The sequence below is a fragment of the Prunus mume genome, linkage group LG2 (assembly GCF_029339155.1).
Source record: "Prunus mume cultivar Tortuosa linkage group LG2, ASM2933915v1, whole genome shotgun sequence".
Taxonomy (NCBI): Eukaryota; Viridiplantae; Streptophyta; class Magnoliopsida; order Rosales; family Rosaceae; genus Prunus; species Prunus mume.
In genome coordinates, this window is record NC_142699.1 from 34382369 (window position 1) to 34400854 (window position 18486).

At 36.1% G+C, this 18486-nt stretch overlaps 1 protein-coding gene across 1 annotated transcript; it reads right to left on the reverse strand.

Annotated features, from left to right (window-relative positions):
* Positions 1–2379: 2379 nt before the first annotated feature.
* Positions 2380–14905, reverse strand: UPL6 (ubiquitin protein ligase 6). The gene is made up of 26 exons (XM_008225206.2): positions 14433–14905; positions 12790–12887; positions 12545–12672; positions 11617–11728; positions 10979–11159; positions 10385–10567; positions 9954–10136; positions 9525–9606; positions 9159–9277; positions 8742–9046; positions 8473–8569; positions 8106–8249; positions 7832–7915; positions 7673–7759; positions 7280–7420; positions 6781–6906; positions 6215–6313; positions 6076–6143; positions 5901–5967; positions 5492–5662; positions 5244–5333; positions 4047–4127; positions 3419–3492; positions 3224–3295; positions 3021–3110; positions 2380–2875 (listed from the first exon to the last, which is right to left on the reverse strand). Exons 1-26 carry the CDS (start codon positions 14589–14591, stop codon positions 2809–2811), a joined length of 3108 nt encoding a protein of 1035 aa, XP_008223428.2. The 5' UTR covers positions 14592–14905; the 3' UTR covers positions 2380–2808.
* Between the last annotated feature and the right edge of the window lie 3581 nt (positions 14906–18486).

Sequence of the window (18486 nt, forward strand, 5' to 3'; positions counted from 1 at the left end):
TCATCGTGACATCAGCTCAGCCAGAGCAATCATGCAGGCCGAACCCCACCTCGGGCCAGCCCAGTGCTGGCCCCACCTCTTGCCCGGCTCCATTTTGTTGCTGGAAATGCCTACAGACCCAAACCCCAGCCCGAGCCCACCTGCTGAAATGCTCGTAGCCATGGCAAGGGGGAGCTAGGGCAGCTACTATTCACGTGAATAGTGGTTGCCCTTGCAAATCAGAATTTTGTGTTTCTACCCGTTGCCCTTGCTAAAGGCAGTTACTATTCTTTTTTTTGTTTTATTCACAATTTTTTTTACCTCAATAATTAATTTGGATAATATTTTATGATTAGATTTTAGGGTTCCTACATGTCAATACTATTCATATCTCATAATCGGATAAAATTTTCAATTTCAAATTTCAGATAAATTAAAAAAAAAATTGGCTGGTATTTATAGAAAAAAATTCATTAATTTTTGGGTATTTTTAAAAATTTCCCAAATTTTTTCCAGATATTTTATTGCAAAAAAATTGGCTGCCGTTGGATTGGAGGAAAAAATCGATCGGAGAGCCCAGACGACGCCACGTGGCAACAGGAAAAAATCAAATCGGGGTATCAGAGCGATCTTGAGCGATCATGGCAGAATGGCCGACGCCGACCCTCGTTTTGGACCTCGGTGAAGTCGCCTTGGGCGGCAGAGTTGGTGGGTCCCACACCCCCAGCCTGGTCGCTCATGAACACAAATTTTTTTTTCCCTTGCCTCGAGTGGGCTCATGGATTGAAAGGCTCTTAGCCTCTCTGCATACGCCTCAGAGCCTGCGAGGCTCTTTTTGAAAAAAAATTTATTTTATTTTAGAAATAAAAAAAGATAATAAGCAGTTGTGTTTCATAAAAATATTATTCATTATTTGATTTTTCGTTTAACTTAAATTTTTTAAATATAAAAAAGTGTTAATTTACCATATTATCCTCATTTAATTAATAATTTCAATTCTTAATATTTGCATTAACCATGGGCATTTTCTAGTATTTTGAATGTTTCATCATTCTCTACCTTTTACTTTGTATATATAGATTATGTCACACATCATCTATTAAATTTTCTGTCAAAATTGATCATGTGACCAACATCAATGCTTGTTTTTCTTTTTTTTCCTTTTTTTGGAGAAGCAACATCAATGCTTGTTGGGGGAGTGTTAAGATGAGTTTGCCCTTAAGAGTTGGTCAGGGCCTCACTCTTGATCAATCAGGTAATGTACGACATAAGAAAATGAGAATAATGTTTTTCATTTGGATAAGGGGAAATAACTCAGAATTTAGCTGGAAATCGAAAATGTAAAATAAGAAATTGATAATTCTCTTGTTGCAGAATTTATTAAATGACAGGGTCAAAAAAATCATGGAAATTTGGACGTCAAATTCTCGAGTTTAATTTCCACCAAGATAGGTGTCATTTCACAATTTTCTTAGTGCCATTTGCAAAATTCTATAATTTACAAAATTCGACATACATAAATCCAAACACTAAAATCTTCAATTGCCAGCGAAATGATGAAAATCTAAATTCCGTCATTTTAGAATTCTATATCATTTTCAATTTCTTCGTCCAAACGGAGATCAAATTCATAGAACAAGAATGGAAATTATCGGTTTGAAATAGTACTAATCTTGATAATAATTTTTTTTTTTTAAAGACTACTGTATTAGTGAACCGACTTCTCTCTGTTCAATTCTTTTATTTTTGGTACCAAATTTTAGTTTAGTTTTAGGTGATTGGTGAGATGTTGATGAGTTGACCAAAAAGACAATGAAGGTAGTGTTTCGTTTTAAAAGAATTGTAATTCAAGTGGTTAAAAATATTTACCAACGATTAAGCTCCTCCGTTAATATTGCTAGTATTAGAAAAAGAAAAGTTGGGTATGTATTTTTGTTGAGGTTGCATAATGTAAGTTAACGACAAGCAAAACAAAATGTTCTTTGTTTAAATTTTTTTGAAGGGGTTTTGGTTTGGAACCATAATGGCTCTTTGTATTTATAGATTCAAGGAAACCGCATTTTCAGAGACTTACATGCCAATTTGTGAAAAATGCATAGGCCCGATCATGTCTAATTCTACCAAACCTCACTTTTACATGTCCACATCATGTTTTTTTTTAAAACGCAGCAGGAGATGGCAGGTGAAATCTTGATCATGACATATCTCTTCAAATTGAGTTTCATTCCACAACTTGCTCACAACTCATAAAGGTTCCAGTGAACTAAATACTCGTGGAAATGTTACATTCTTTGTCTTGCAAAACATAATTCCATGAAAGGATGCAGCCATAGCTCTTTTTTCCTAGCTGATGATTATGTATGGCTTCTCTAAAAGAGGAGGAATTAAAAGCACTGTATCTTTATAAATAAGCTGCCCCCTTTTCATTTACATAAATATATTAAAGAGTATTGTTTGAACAATGTTACACTTCTCAAAACGATCACCTATTTATGTTGAGAAAAAGGCCGTCACATGGTATTCATATGAGCCCCAATTTCTGTATAACTTAACAAAGCTGTTGAACTTTGGCAGACTCACCCCAACATATTTACAAGTCAAATCAGGAGCTTGCCAGAAATAAATATCTACATGCCATTCAGTTCAAGCTTCACTCTGCTTTTGCAGTCCTTGTTTATTTGTGAAGCTCTGATATGATCGTCAACACTTCCAAGCAGGGACATCAAATTAACAAGGCATGATGTATACTGTCTGCCTAGAGAATGGTTCACTCCACAGAAGATTGGAGCAAATAATTTGGTACAACTTCGAATGCACAGCTTCCTTCCATCAGCTCAAATCAAAGCCAGCATCTGCACTTATAGCATACATCAATTTGGTTTCCAGTTGCTCTTTACTGCATCAAAAGCATGTCATTGAGAAAGGTTAATGTGGGTGGAAGGAAGAAATTTATGCATAAGAATACAACTAGAAAAAAACAAAACAAAAGATTATTCAATTATTACAAACAAACAAAAAACAGAGAGAGGGGAACAGCAAACCTCCTATATGGTGGAAGCTTTAGGAGATTCATACAAGTGGCTGCAGTTGGCAATCGGTCAAGAGCTCCTTCAGATGCATTACCACCAGCCCTGTGGAAAGAGGCAGAAAAGGTAAACGAAGATAAACTGTAGAGAAGAAATTTGGTAAACCAAACAGAGGGCCTCTTGGAGCACCCAGTCACAAATCTGGCATGAACTCTTACCTCTGTATGCAAAATAATGGTTCCAAGTATTTGAATCCAAGCAGAGGTCCTCGGGAGCACCCGGTCACAAACCTGGATAAAAGCTGGTGTGGTTAGTATCTCTCCTGATGTTCATTAACTTCAAAGCCAAACACAGGAAATTGAAATAGCCAACATAATGTGCTCAAGGGATTTTGTGACGTGCTAAAAACTCACTTTAGAAATTTCTTCTGATTTTCCAATGAAAAGCTTTTCAGAACTTCCCAGAACATCCCAATGACATAGTGATCCTGTCCAAACAAATAATGAACAATAAATATGTTGCTGGAACTATAATTATAAGTAAAGAAAAAGAAAAAGAAAAGGTCCTAATGAGAGCTATAATGTACATTTAGGTAAGATGGCGCTATTAAAATGTGATTAATGATAAGTACAATGGGCAAACAAAACAATTTTCCCGCTTATGTTAGTAAAACTAAAAAATTCAAACCCCCAAAGAACCACAATCGTAAAATAATAACACTGATGAAACCACAAAACCATGTTTAAGTTTCCTCAAGGCAACTAAGAGCACACGCCGGTCACTCTTTTTCATGACAAAAACAGTTACAGGAACAGAATTGACCGGGCGGTGGAGTCGTGGAAACACCAAAAGAATTTTGGTTCCAATAAGATATGGACATGAAGGCCAAAATGTACAACCAAAATTGGAAAAGGTGGGGATAATAAAAGCCCATATAAGACCCTGATATTTACTAGTGAAAACATCGACACAAACTTTAACTTTATAAGTCTCACCAAGCCACTAATATAAAGAAGCAAAAACCAATGTAAGGGAACTTACACTATGATAGCCACCCACATAGTTGGTGTGCATCCGTAGATCGTCAACATCCAAGCTGTCAAGTGAACCTGATATCAGAAGCTGTAGAAACAAGGTAGGTCAAAAAAAAAAAGGACACTTAGACAAGCTTTGCAAAAACCAAGGACCGTGTCGCATAAATAACTCAACACAATATAGTCCACATTCAGCCTTGATACCAATTTAAAGACGAGGACAATCAGGAAACATTCATGGAAGAACGAGCCGAACAATTATACTAATGGAAGAAATGAAAATAATACTCGAAAGAAATGTATGGTTGTCTCAGTGACCTAAGGAAATCAGAAAAATGAGTTACTGTAATATGAATTCAACTCGAGAGCAAATAAATCTTAAAGCCTTGACAAAAGTTGAAGAAGCAAGATGATGGAAGTCTAATTATATACAGATGTTCCAACATGAGTTTAAAGGATAACCGTTCAAAGAAATGTTAAATAAAATATATTTTACATATAGGCCATCAGAGGGACTGTAGGCCACCAGAGCTAGCAGCAAGGAACCACAGATGAAAACTCTACCTTTCACAGTGACCATAAAAATTACAATCAAAGACAGCCTACTGCATCAGATGATGGATTCCTGATAAACATTACCTACCAAGATACTCAACTGTATCAAACAATCCATTACTGATACAGCCTTTTCCTTCCTAATATAATTTTCATCAGATTGTAACTATGGAATAGATCAAAAATCCAAACCCAGTTTGCAGGCAACTTTGACACAAAATGGAACAATATTGATCTGACACCAGGTTCCACCTATGAGAAACTCTAGCTTTTACTGAGTATACAACACATGCACATGCAATATATCATTGTCATGACCTCTTGTACTCCATAATGCCTACCACAAGATTTTTTGTTTTTTCTTTAAGAACAATCTTAATGCTCCAATGCGGAGACAGCATAGCAAAGACTGACATACATGACACATGTCTTCACAGTATACTGTAGCTCTCAGTAATAATTTGTTGCATCACTAGAAACTCTTAAATGCAAAATAACCTCACAGACACATATACAAATGGAAGAGAATGACTAAGATTTTTTTTAGTTTATTGATCTTATATCAACAGGCAAGCAAGAAGAGAGTATAATCATGTGATACTACGTAAACAAAGTGTAATAAACACGGCCTAGAGGTAGACTAATATACCTGAAGTTCATGCTCATTAAACATATCAATCCAATCTTTCTGTATAAGCTGCTGAAACCCCCTTAAGAAATGAGAACTTTGTTGGCGTATCTGAAAATGAGAATGGGTTCCAGATGGAAAGTTTAAAGATGGGTTTAATTTTAAGAAAAGCCAATAAAACATATCAATCCAGTTTTGTTTCGCCAAGTCATATTTGCACAACGAAGATATACGGAATAAGAATGGTACAAGATAAAAAATTGCACTACCTGAAAATTCAAACGGTGATTGGCAACAAGATGAATAAAGGTAATGACATTCTCATTAGTAACACGTAGGTTCTTTCCCCCGGGAAGCAGCTCTTCTTCTGTTTGCTCTCCATATTCATTGTTTACGATGACAAAGTACAGTTCTAATTCCGATATATCACCTTTATAATGCTGCAGATCATTAAAAAAAAAAATGGGGGGGTGGGGTGGGGGTGAAGGAAGAGTGAGCACTCCATATTTAATAAATCATCGCAAGATGATGATATAAAATGAAAAAAAAAAAAACACTTTAAAATCAACAGAAAAACTATCAATTTAAATGCAGATGATGGTGTAAATAGAAGCACAAGTGTTCAGTACAAGCTAAAATATGCCACGAGGCACACAAAGGAAGAAAGAACTACGTTACCTTCAAGAAAATAAGGTGGCGGTACAATTCTTGGTCCAATGAAGGCAAATCATTTAAATAGTTGTACCTAATCAACAAACAGAAAGAAAATTCCAGTATTAAGAAGATTGTAGTAAAAGATACTAGATAGAATCATGAAGTAGTCTGGTACGTCGATTAAATATTGCACACTTACTTTTGTTTTAGTTTGCTCAGAAAGAACGTTGCAAACGGTATATCAACAAGAATTCCCTCAAACATGGCCTGTAAGGAGAAAAACATGTGATACCATGATGAAGCACCATATCGACTAAAACAGTACAGAAATTTGATACCTTTGCTAGAAGTATTCCCAGAAAGTGGAAGAATTGGAGATGTTGTTCATGAATCATTCCCGAACCAGGATTCGGGTAGAGTAAATGATCGGATGTTTCCTGGATATACCAAGCCAAGCAGAAGGCAACAAATAAGCAACATGAGCAGAAATACCTAAGTCACAAAGTTATAATTTGTCTAGGTGTGAATATCAAATTTCCGACAGCACAATGCAAAAGATCTGCCAGTCTGACCATATTGAGTCAGATTTTGCCAGAATCTCAGCATACATCTCATGGAAGAACTGGACTTTCTACTGTAATTTTCTTATCAGAGAGCTGATTCAAAAGAGGAGGGGGATTCAAACTGTCTTGGATGTGTGGGGGTAAATGTTCTCTACCACTGAAGCTACAGGCCCCTAATTCAAACACCTTTTATTGTTTCATGTATGTAACTTTGAGATGTTAAAATGTAATGTAGCATCTTCTTTTGCAGAATCCAAAGTAGTGGCTCGTAAAAAGTGCCTAAATTTGAAAGTGAATATGGTACAGGCTTCAGAAACATAAATGACAAAAAAATCTGTAACCTTAAATAGTCCATATTGCACATCAAAGGCTGCTCGAGTAATGTTCTCCATGAAGTCTTTGAAAATCCCACCACCATCAATTCCAGCCTCCTCAACCCCAAATTCATTTACAAACGTTACACGAATCTGCAAGTAAACAGGTAAAGGTGATAAGGTGATTATCCTGGCAACGGATACGAAGGGGAGGAGATATTACAGTTCCTTTCAAGTGCTAGCATCAAGTAAGCAGAAAATCATTTTTCTTAGTTGCATGAAAGAGGCCTCAGAGCCTGTTTGGGAGTTTGTCTGAAGAGTTTGTCTAAAGAGTTTGTCTAAAATGCTTCTGTAGATACTTCTCCAAATAAAAAGTGCTTTTGTGAACCCAAAAGCACTTATCTTTCCAGTTAAGCAGTAAAAGATAACTTTTTTGGTTATTTGGAAGTGTTTTCGGTACTGCTAAAAGCACTCCCAAGGCAACCTTCATCTATGAAATCTACAAAAACAAAAATACACGAATTACCGGTCCTCGAAGATCATCTTCAGACAATGCACTCATTTGATTATAAGCATCTTCCAAGATCCGATCCCGCCGGATTCTGAATCGGTTTCTGGCAATTACAGAGTTAGCCCCATGTCTTTGTCTAGCTGCTGCCAATTGTGACTGACAAATTGGTTTAAGAATAAACTAATTAAAAAATCTAAATTATAAGACTTAAGGTACATAAAGATTTCAATCTCTCTTTAAAAATGCCCCAAGAAAGGATTTTACATCTGAAATAAGAAACAATACTCCGAAAAATACACTGTTGACGGCCCAGTCAAACTCCAGTCCCCAATCCCCATTACTCGGTTGGAACATTCCAGGCTTCCAGCTAAAAGTTTAAAGCAAAGTTATAACCAATTAAATACTTACAGTGAATATTTTAACTCTGCTTGTGAATGGTACGAGGAAGGGAGCTTGCTTCAAAATGTCATTTGCTCGTGTATTTTCTATTGCGGCCTTCAGAATGACAATAAAGACATTAGAACACAGTGAAAGTAAGATCTTGGTCCTAGGAATGGGATCCATTACCTGTGAAATAAAGAACTCGTTGACACCATCAGCATGAAAGTCACCGGGGGATGTGAACTCTCGTCTATTGTTCCAATCTTGCAACTACATATGCAACAAATTACCCAAAAGATAAAAACAAATGGATTGTAAAATTTCCTGTTGATTTGTGGACATATACAAAGAGAACCAAAAATCACAAAACCTGTGGTGGAAGGACAACCGCAAAATACTGCTACAAGGAAAGTAAGCTTTTTTAAAGAACACATACTCAACATCTAAAGCTCGTTCCTACCTGGGATAGGAGTTCAGAGGCTACAATGCTAACCCTGTGTTGAATGAACTCCAAAGGGTGCTTCTTGTTAGAAACAGTGTTGGTGAAAGATTTCAGAGGATTAGTGGGAGCCGTAGGATTCACCCAAAGAAGCTGCCATAAGGCCTGCAGAGAATAGAAAATCCACATAATACGATAATTCAATAAAATTACCAAGTAAAAATCACAAATCAACGTAAGTGTAATAGAATTAGCAATCAGTACAGTACTGTATATCCTGTTTGTCATACATAGAGAACAACTAATTACATTCCTACAGACTCCTATCAGTTCAAGAATGATCACCATTCTTTTAATAAGTTGACAACAGATATTCAACAAGAATCACCTGTCTGAGTATGATAATTAGGACTCTGATATCCTTCAATGATAATGGCTTCTCCTGCTCATAGAACTCCTCATTATCAACTATTGTAAGCATGTACCTGATCCATAAAAAAAGGAGTCAAACGATCACAGTTAATCCTATCTCAAGCAGCCACGTATTACTCTAGCATCAAAACAGCATACATGAAACAGGAGAAGAGAATGACTAGATACTTCAAACCAATAAAAAATATCTACAAAATTCAAGCAAAATTAAACAGGGACTATTACTTGTATACAGGGCAGAATACTGCCAAAGGTAATAGCCAACCAGGTGCATCTCCTGGCAGCAGATATGCCAACTGCTCAGACAATGACAGCCATTTTTGGTTCTCATGGCACCGTTTCATAAAATTCCAAAGCACCGAAACAAGTTCAGTTCTAAAAGCTAGTACAGTCATGATTCTCTCTGGAGGTAAGGTCTTGAAAGTAACATGTAGAAAAGCACAAGCCGCACCAACAGCTGACACCTCTTTATCATCCGGTCCGTGGTGTGAGCCACTGGCAAGTGAAATCCCTCCAAACAAAACATTTGTCTGCTCAAAGAATTAAACAAAATCTTGCTTAGAATTAAGAGGTAAAGACATATTTGCTTAATATAAATGTACTTCAATAGAAAATAGAAATACATAATCCAAGATGGCTTACTAATTGCAGAAGAAAGCGCGGATCTATGGCATCACATATCTGTCGTTCCAAATCATTATTCAAAACTACCTCCATTACATCATCTCCCACAATCATATCATCCTCGCCCGTCATGAACTCTGAAAGTCAACACATGCATGTTCTTATGTAATGCAGAATTTGATGTATGTTGCACAAATCAAACAAGTGAACAGAATATACAGAGAGTGTCCATTATTTAAACAAGGGGACTGTATATATATATATATATAGAGAGAGAGAGAGAGAGAGAGAGAGAGAGAGAGAGAGAGAGAGACATGGGAAAAAAAAAACCCACTAAAAGAAGAGTAAGAGAGGAATAAAGTACAACATGTGGAAGGCATATACCTTCTCTGCTTTCTCTATTTGATGATTTAATTGAAGGAAGGGCCTCCAACAAGAATGTTGCAACACCAGCAAGGTCTACAGCCTGATATTATAAAGAATACAACAAAATCAAGAATCAAAGCCATCAAAGAGGTTGCATTACCAATAAATACACATGCATAAAGTACACGTGTGAGAGTGCATAGGAAAATGAGAAAAAAAATAAATGAACATTGCCAAAAACCTATCCCTCCTTATAAGTTAGTCTTCCAAATTTTTCTTCCTTAATAAATCACAAAGTGCAACTGTCAGTAATATTGCTTGAACCTAAGGATCTCCCTGATTACTGACTCCAAAATTAAAGAATGCACTCCTATAATGGACCTAAATCATATTTTAGCAAAATAACATGTTGCCCACTTCTACTTATGATAGCAGGCCAGTAATTACCATTTCAAATGAGCAGCCAGGCTGAGATAAGGCAACTCCAGAAGATTCTAATATATTTCCAAGAAGGCAGGCATAACCAGGTAGCTCAATTGATGTATCATTGGGGAGTACATGAGCATGATTTTGCACACAGAGTGCCATCTGACGAATGTAATGCTGACTCATCCCCTGTGTTGCAAAAACCTAAACAAAAAAAAGATTACAACAATTGCAGAATAGGAAATATTAAAACAAGAAAAAAGCGCTTCAAAAGACAACTAGATCAACAACAAAAGAAGGTAGGGAGGGATTCTGCAGCACAATGAAATCATACTGAAAGACACCTACAACTCATTAGATGAGAGAACTTCAAAAGAAAATAAGTATCATTGTGGTTTTGAGCACTTATGTCAGCATGTGATGACCATTCGTACCAAGCCCTTTAAATTTACCTCTCCTAAGTATGGGAATAGCTTCCATAGAAAAGGAATCGTAAGAATTTGAGATGAAAAGCTCCAGTGCGGATCGATGTTTGGGCAGGTACACGGCTTCTGACCAATGTGAGGAATTACAGCAGCAAGACTGCGTTCCAACGAAGATACTCTGCCAATGGAAGTACGGATCTTTATACTTTCCTGCACCACAATACTCATAGTTGTAGAAAATATTCCCATTTGTGAATGCCAGAAGAGTAAATGACAAATCTCCAGAAACAAGAAAACTAGAATATGTTGGAATAATACATAAACTAGAAAAGATTAAAAATAAATAAACAAATGAATGTGTACAGTTAACTTTCCTACTTTAGTTAATAGGAAAGTGGATGGGTGGTAGAAAGCTTCTTGAGGGCTAAGACAAGGTGATCCTTTATCATCTTTCTTATTCACTTTTATACTAATGATCGAGATGTGACCAAACATTTCTTAATCTCCTTAATGCTTTTGTAAAGAGATAGGGGGGTTGGAGGGGTGGCTTTTGGGTAAAAGCCTTTCCTGTTAAAACAAAAGCTATGAAGTATGAACAAATAGCTGGAATCAGATACATACCTTTCCTGTTAAAATAATATCTCTATACAGGGTAAAAGCCTTTCTTTGCAAAAGATAGCTAATTGTCTTACAAGCCCATGGAAGCTTGGGATCTATCAATAAAACTACTGCTTCTAACAGTAAAGTTGTTGACACAGTTTCCACCTCGGGGGCTGCAAAAAGTTGATCCTTCAATTGATTTCTGTCCAATAAAACACTTAAAGTAAGCAACTCAAAAACCATATTAATGTAAATGGCATTGAGACCAACAAAACCAAATAACTAAGTTCATATTCTACTTATACTGCAAATGACTCCTTTACAAGTCAGCAAATCCTCTGCTATAACATTATACAGGTAAAAGGTATACCATACAATTAGAAAGTGAAAATATATCGTTTATCCCATGCCTCCATGTTATATTAGATATGAAAGAGGCTTCATCGTGGTATAAGTAGAATGTACCCAGGAATGAGAATCGATATAATGACTCGATTAGTGATTTTATAAAAGAATCAATGAATAAATGAGATGCTTATGAAATAAATGAGCTAAGCATAACAATCCAACACATGAGATTAGCAAATAACGCCAAATTGATAGTCTAAATCAAAAGAATCAAATGACCAAAAAATTTAAACTGAGTGGACACAACCAACCTGTTTTGATGAACAGCCTTAACACACAGATATGCAAGTTGCTCTACTCTGTAATTTACCAAAGCATGGGTGGACGAATAATCCATGCCTGCAAAGAGGCTAACAATATCCCCTGTTTCATGATCAGATAATTGTTAATAACACCAACAGGTCCTAAGCAGTGTGAAACAAGCAGAACCTCGAGAGGTTCTAACTGGTCTTTGTTAAACTCTTAAAACCAAAATTACTATGTAATTGTACCGAAGGTTTAAAAAGGTGCTTTCTTTAGCTATTTCTTGGCAAACTTTGAAACAATTCAACAGGATAAGAACTAAATGAATGGCATACTTGTAGCTAGCTCCATAATTATCAAATACATCATGGATCAGGGTTTAATGTGAAGACAGCCTAGTCACGTCCCTTTCAATCACAATCAACTGCACGGAGTCATGGTCAGTTCAAGATCCTTAATGGAAGAATTGGCATGTTACCCTTGAGAATTGTTCGGGGTAATTGGTGATTTCCAATCTAGAGAATACTGGTTGAAGGTTTCAAGTATGCATCTATCATAACAACCTACCATAAATTAGTTATATCTTTATAAACTTCTTACTATCTTAAAATTTAGAGAACCATTAAATGAACATGTCTAAATTAACTTAAAGAAGATTAATCGGCAGGGCTAGTACATACCCTGCTAATATATTCATTACTTGGAATTTTGGGGGAGAGGGACAGGTTTCAGGTTTAAGACTTAAAAATACATGAACAAGTAGAAATACTGTAATAACCATCCCTGCACTAAAATGAAAGTTCCAGAGAAGAGTCACCCACACCAATTTATTACATGAGGTTTTCTTTTTCAAGAAACAGGATTTATCATGTGAGATATATTAATCAAAAGATTACTTGAAAATACAGCTTTGAAAAGGAATATGATTAAAATTACCTGTATCTCTGACAAACTGCTGAAGCAGCCGGCACATCTCCACAAGGATGGAAAAATCACCAACACTTCGAGCATCAAAGAAAAAAAGTAACTGGCGGAGAAACTCTGAATCAGGACCAAAACTAAACCTGAATGCACAGAGACAATTCAAACAAGGTAAAGATGCTTAAAGCAGAGCATTAACTTAATTGCCAACTACCACGACTGAAGAGGAAGTTAAAAGATAATAAGGATCCAAATCTTACCTGTCCACATTCTGGCAATGTTTCCCATATGTTCCAACGAACTGCTCTCGTACCTTAGAATGTTCAGCCGCTGCTACCTTTCTCCCTCTGAAGCATTTCTGTAGTTAGTAATTAGTCAGCACTTTACAAAACATAGATTGATAGTAATTACATTGCCAATCTAGACAACAGCTTTAGTCAGACAGTTGAATTGGCTATCTCAAATAAAAGGAAATTAAAAAGCACTCATTAGCACCTATCAACATAAGTGGCATGGTAGAGACATCATTTATATGGATATGCGGTAAAACTGATAACTCCATGCAATGTAGATCTAAATTGTGTAATCATCTGCTAATTCACCTTTTCATGTGCATCAACAGATTTTATAGCAATACGTAATAATTTCACTAATAAAGCACCAAAAGGAGAGATCATATGTATTACCTTCATGCCATTAAATTTATGCCTTCAAATGTACTTAGCTTTATTGACCAGTCAAAATATAATTTGGAAAAACATTATTTTAAATACCGTCCTTGAAGGATTTCCCGTTTTGTCAGAAGGGGAGGACCCAAAATTTAGCACTCATTTATTGGAAAAAAGAAGAAAGTGACAAAAAGGTAGAAAAGCAACGGATGGACGGTAATCTTTCTCCTCTACCTACATTAAAATGGGAGGAAGGAAAAGGAAACCACCTTTAAATACTTGATACTATTTCCAGCTGTATGATTTGCTTATGTGCGTTTTTTCTTTCATAGTTTATATTTTTGGAACTCTAGTTTAAGATAATTCTTATGAACATTCTAGTTCTCAAAAGATTAGACATATCATTTAGGATAATGTGTTTGGAAAATGTGCTACAAACCAGAAAATTAATATGAGTTTCTCACATCTAGGTCACGTATAATTCTTCTTTTCAGTAATAAACAATTGAGGAAGAGGGATTTGAACTTGGTATCTTCTCTTTACACGATAAGTGTAACTAAAAACTGAATTATGCCTCAGACACATGTAAATCGTGTATACATTTCTCATATTATTTTGTAGGATTCTAGTAAGGGTTTACTTCTAGAAATTCCACACATGTTCAACATTTAAACATAAGGTTGTAAGGATGAAAAAATTTGAGGGTCTGCATAGAGGTCAACTCATGTTAGCTGCATTTCCCCATTAATTCGTGAAGATCAACATAACGGACATTCACAAATAGCTGAATCCAGCTACATATTAATCTGAAAAGTACGTCCCGCTCAATCAGGCATAGTACTTTAGCAGTTAAATGCATTCAGGATCAGCTAAAAACAAAGGCTAGATTAACAAACATATCAACGGCCACCTATTCTCTTGATCTTCACAAAATCTACTCATATGGCACCGAGACAATTAGAAGACATGTTCATATCCATAAACTACAGACATTTTTTTTAATAAAAAAAAATCTATCATTCAATGCACAAACCATCACCAATAAGGATACTAAGAAACTCAATTTACTGTATTTTTCAATCGCACCTACACGTATAATGTGGCAACATAGCGACAACACATTAGGTTAAAACTACTATAAATTGATGAGATTTTCACCAATTCCAGAGTCTTAACTTTTTTTGCACTTAGAAGCTAAATTAAATCGCACAGACAGTGAATGCAGAAGTCCAAACCTGAATTTTAAGTGCAGCCGAGTTTTGCTGCCGTAGCCATAAGCGGCGGTTGCGCTCCAGCCTTGTTTGCTCCAGAAGCTTCTGCCTGTCCCTTTCCTTGGTACTCCGTCCCCCCAAATCAACTCGCTTCCGAGTCGATGAATCGCCCGAGAAGAACATCCTTCCCAATTGACCCCGTCAATTTCAATTTAAGCCCAAGCGACGAGAATTGGGGTGTTTAAGGCTAGGTTTAATGCTTGAGAGACTCGTTTCAGACTCTGCGAGTGTTTGATCGAATGGAAAAGTGGGCAGACAAACTAGAAAGAGAAAGAATTCGAGGATGTATCGTGAAAAAGGTGGAGGCTTTGTTGTTTGGTTAGCGAGAAAAATAGGAGCGGAAAAGAAAGCTAAAGAAGAAGCAGTGTGTGCGCATTGGCTTGGCTCGCTATTTCCCTTTCCTTTTCTTGGTTGGACTGGAGAATAGACGCCGACTCGGCAAATACAATAAATTAAATTTTATATGTGCCGTCGATAAATTAAAGGGAGTTTTACTAAAACACCTGGGATTGAAATTATAAAAAAATTCAAGCACTATTTAAACATATAAACACACTCAAAACTCATCATTACACACACTCAAAACTCATTTATAAACACACCCAAAAAGTTGACTTTGGGGTTGATTTTGGGTGTGTTTCTATGTTTAAATAGTGCTTGGATATTTTTATAAATACATGTCTAGGATTGGGTTTATTTATAAATTTGTATAAATTAAATTATATATGTCTTTAATAAATTATAAATAAAACAAAAGAAACAGGTGAGAAATATTACAATTTATTTCACACACTACCACTAGTCCGCAAATCAATGTCATTTTCCATTAGGTTATACTCGTTGCTTCTTCTCATTAGACAATAAGGTTTTAGTTACTTGTAGGCTACCCTCAAAATATTATATATACTTGATTCTATATAGTTGGTCAATGCCCTGTCTTGAAACTTGTTTTTGATGCTTTGTTTTTTAGGTCTGCGTTCTTAGATTGAAAATTTCTTATCACAAATATTTATGGGTTATTTACTGTAGACGTCTCTGAACTTGACCTCCATTTGCAATTGGATCCGTGAACTTTTTTTTCGGCAATTTTATCCGTTAACTGGATAAATAGTTCCAATTGGGTCCTACCGTCCAACTCTGTCAATTTATTTGTCAAAGTGAGAGGGTAAAAGCATCCTTTCGGGTTCTTCATCCATCATTGACCACAACTCCACCTTTTTCATCCATCATCAACCCTAAAAACCCCACCTCCATCTTCACAAGTTTACAATACAAATCCATATCAAACAATTTGTGATTGGTTGAAACCGCATAAAAGAATTTAACCACAAAAAAAGAAAAAACCATGCTATGAATTCAAAGGTCTGTAAAATTTGTAGAACCCATTTGTGCACTGACAATTCCTACAAGCCTCACTGCTCTAAAACCCAACCTGACAACACAAATGCACCGCCTAAGCCACCACCGTCGTCTGCATTGTCCCAAGGCGAAAGAGGGGGAATGGGTTGCTGAGAGAGAATGAGAGACAGAGCGAAAGAGAAAGGGATTGGGATTGACGCTTCTTCCTCTACGATTTTCATCCAAAACCTAATTCTGTGATTGCATTTGGTACAATTCAGAAACGATAAATGATTTTTATCATCTGCAATTTCTTGGAAGCTTTGTTTTTTCGGAAATGTAATTTGATTGTTTGTGCACATAGCAAAGGATAGCAAATTGATGAAAGGTTTTCACAGCAACTCGAAAATGGCAAAATTGCTCAAAGGAAACTTAGAGAATGTGGATCTCAACTCGCCAATGTTTAGGTACTTATGCGCTCAATCTCAAAGTCAGTCGTCGATGCACGCCTTGAAGTAGCGTCGTTGCCACCTCTCACTTTTCTTGCCTTTGCAGAATCTGATGGAGAGGTCACAGCCTTCGATAGTTTATAGAACGCCGGTGAGAGGGGTGCAGAGGGAGGAGGTTCGGTCATGGATGGTGTTTGAGTCGCCGGAGGAGGAAGGAGCTCAAGGTGCTTCGATATGTCGTCATCTTCTTCTTCTTCTTCGGATTCTTCGGTGAAGATTCTATACAAGAACGACCTTTGCAGGTCATGGGAGGATTCTGGAAGCTGCCACTACACCTCCAAAGGCCATGGAAAGACAGAGCGAAAGAGAGAGAGATGGATTTGGATTTGGATTTTTTATTTTTAAGTTTATTTATTTATTTATTTATTTAATTTAATTTTTTCTTCACTTTTTTCATTTTTTTTCTTTAATTTTTAAATCTTTAAATTATTTTAATTTAGATAGACAGTTTTAGCCCTCAAATTAACGGCCAAATTGATGGAAGGACTCAATTGGAACTATTTATCGAGTTAACGGATGTAATTGCCCAAAAAAAAAGTTCACTGACCCAATTGCAAATGGGGGCCAAGTTTATGGACGTCTACAGTAAATAACCCAATATTTATCTATATATTTACAGAGGTTTATAAACTTGTAATAGGGAGGAAGTTAGGATTTTCAAATTGTAAGAATATCTCCAATAGTAGTAGCAAATTAAAGTTTGTTAATCTATGTGGCAATTTGAAAAAGTTTGTTTGCTACTAAGACTCCAATAGCCTCTTCAAGTGCTTTGGAATTCTAAAATAGATGAGTCACATCAAAAAAACTCTCAGCCTCTTCAACCTCAATTATCAAAGTTGCAACCTCTTTCTTTCTTTTCAGAGAATTTTTACGTTTACTTCACATCAAGGAATTGAAAAGTAAGTAGGGTCCACACAAAATTAGGAATTCAATTCTTGATTTTAGAGGAATTCAATTTTTGGGTCCTAGAAAACTAACCCATTAGGAATCATTTTTTTTATCCATTATATCCTCACACAATTTTAAAATTTTAAAATTAGCCATATATTTTAGCCCAACAACGAGGACATTTTAGTAATTAGAATCACTCATATCCCAATTCCATATGGTTTAGTAAACAACTTCAATATGAATCATGAATCTAACATCCCTCAATCCATATGGTACTATTTATTCAGTTTGATTATGTCCAGTTTTAACAAAAAAATTTATAAAACTGTTTGGTTAGGGTTGAACCATTTTCGGTTCAGTTTCGGTTCTGTTCAGGGTTCAGTTGAAGAAAACTTTTGTTTCGGATGGGGGAGTTTTTTTCCAAGCGAAAATTAACAGATCAATATATCTCTTCCAAAGAAAAAATGCCTAAAATAAGAAATGGGTCTAAAAGACTGTTCATGTGGTCCAAAACTAGCCCAAATGATGTCCACACCATTAAAAGTTTAGAATATGTTGGACTGAATTAGAATTTAATTTTAAGCCCAGCAGAAACCAGCCCAGTGCAGCCCAAGGAAACGTGCTTCAAATGGTTGTTCCCTAGACCCTACACACAATTGACAATATGAATATACATACAGACTTTTCAAATCTTAGCCCAGGAAATTCCAAAAGATTTGATTTGGTCTCGAAGTGGTCCAAGCAATTGACAGAAGAAAAAAAAAAACATAAAAGAGGGAAGAAGGTCAAATCCATTGACCAACGTGTTCATATTATAAAAGCAGCAGCATCAGCAGGAGGCAGATTGCTACTTGGCAACTTGGCCAAAAGCTTCTTCAAGAATCAAAGAATCTAAGACTTTGTATGTGAAATATTCAAACATCCATGAAGACCATGGAAAGAAATAACACTTCTAAATCATATTTGCCACAGTAACATACAAATGGGCAAAGTTGGTTAGAGCCCCACCATCTTTCTTCCTCCCTCCCTTCAGTGTCAAACTAAGATATTTTTCTGTAAACCCTAATTGTTAGGTGTTATTGCATCTTCACATTAGCAATGGATTTAGTGCTTCATTCTAATACATTGAGCAACAAGAACACCTTATATTTCAGAACCATCTAGACCTCATTATTTTTTACTGCAAAAATGCTTGTTGAGCTGATTCACTTGCAAATTCCAAGTTGACATTTTGGTCTGACTTTGTTTTTTCAATTGGGGATGGGGGTTGGTGTGGTAAA

What these genes read in the sequence shown, in the direction of transcription:
- UPL6 (XM_008225206.2), bottom strand. Translation starts at nt 14,591, where the DNA reads ATGTTCTTCTCGGGCGATTCATCGACTCGGAAGCGAGTTGATTTGGGG. An exon ending in CATTGCCAGAATGTGGACAG is followed by an intron (nt 12,673 to 12,789) that starts GTAAGATTTGGA and finishes CTGTGCATTCAG; the next exon opens with GTTTAGTTTTGGTCCTGATT. An exon ending in CCATTATTTTGCATACAGAG is followed by an intron (nt 3,111 to 3,223) that starts GTAAGAGTTCAT and finishes CTCTTTCCACAG; the next exon opens with GGCTGGTGGTAATGCATCTG.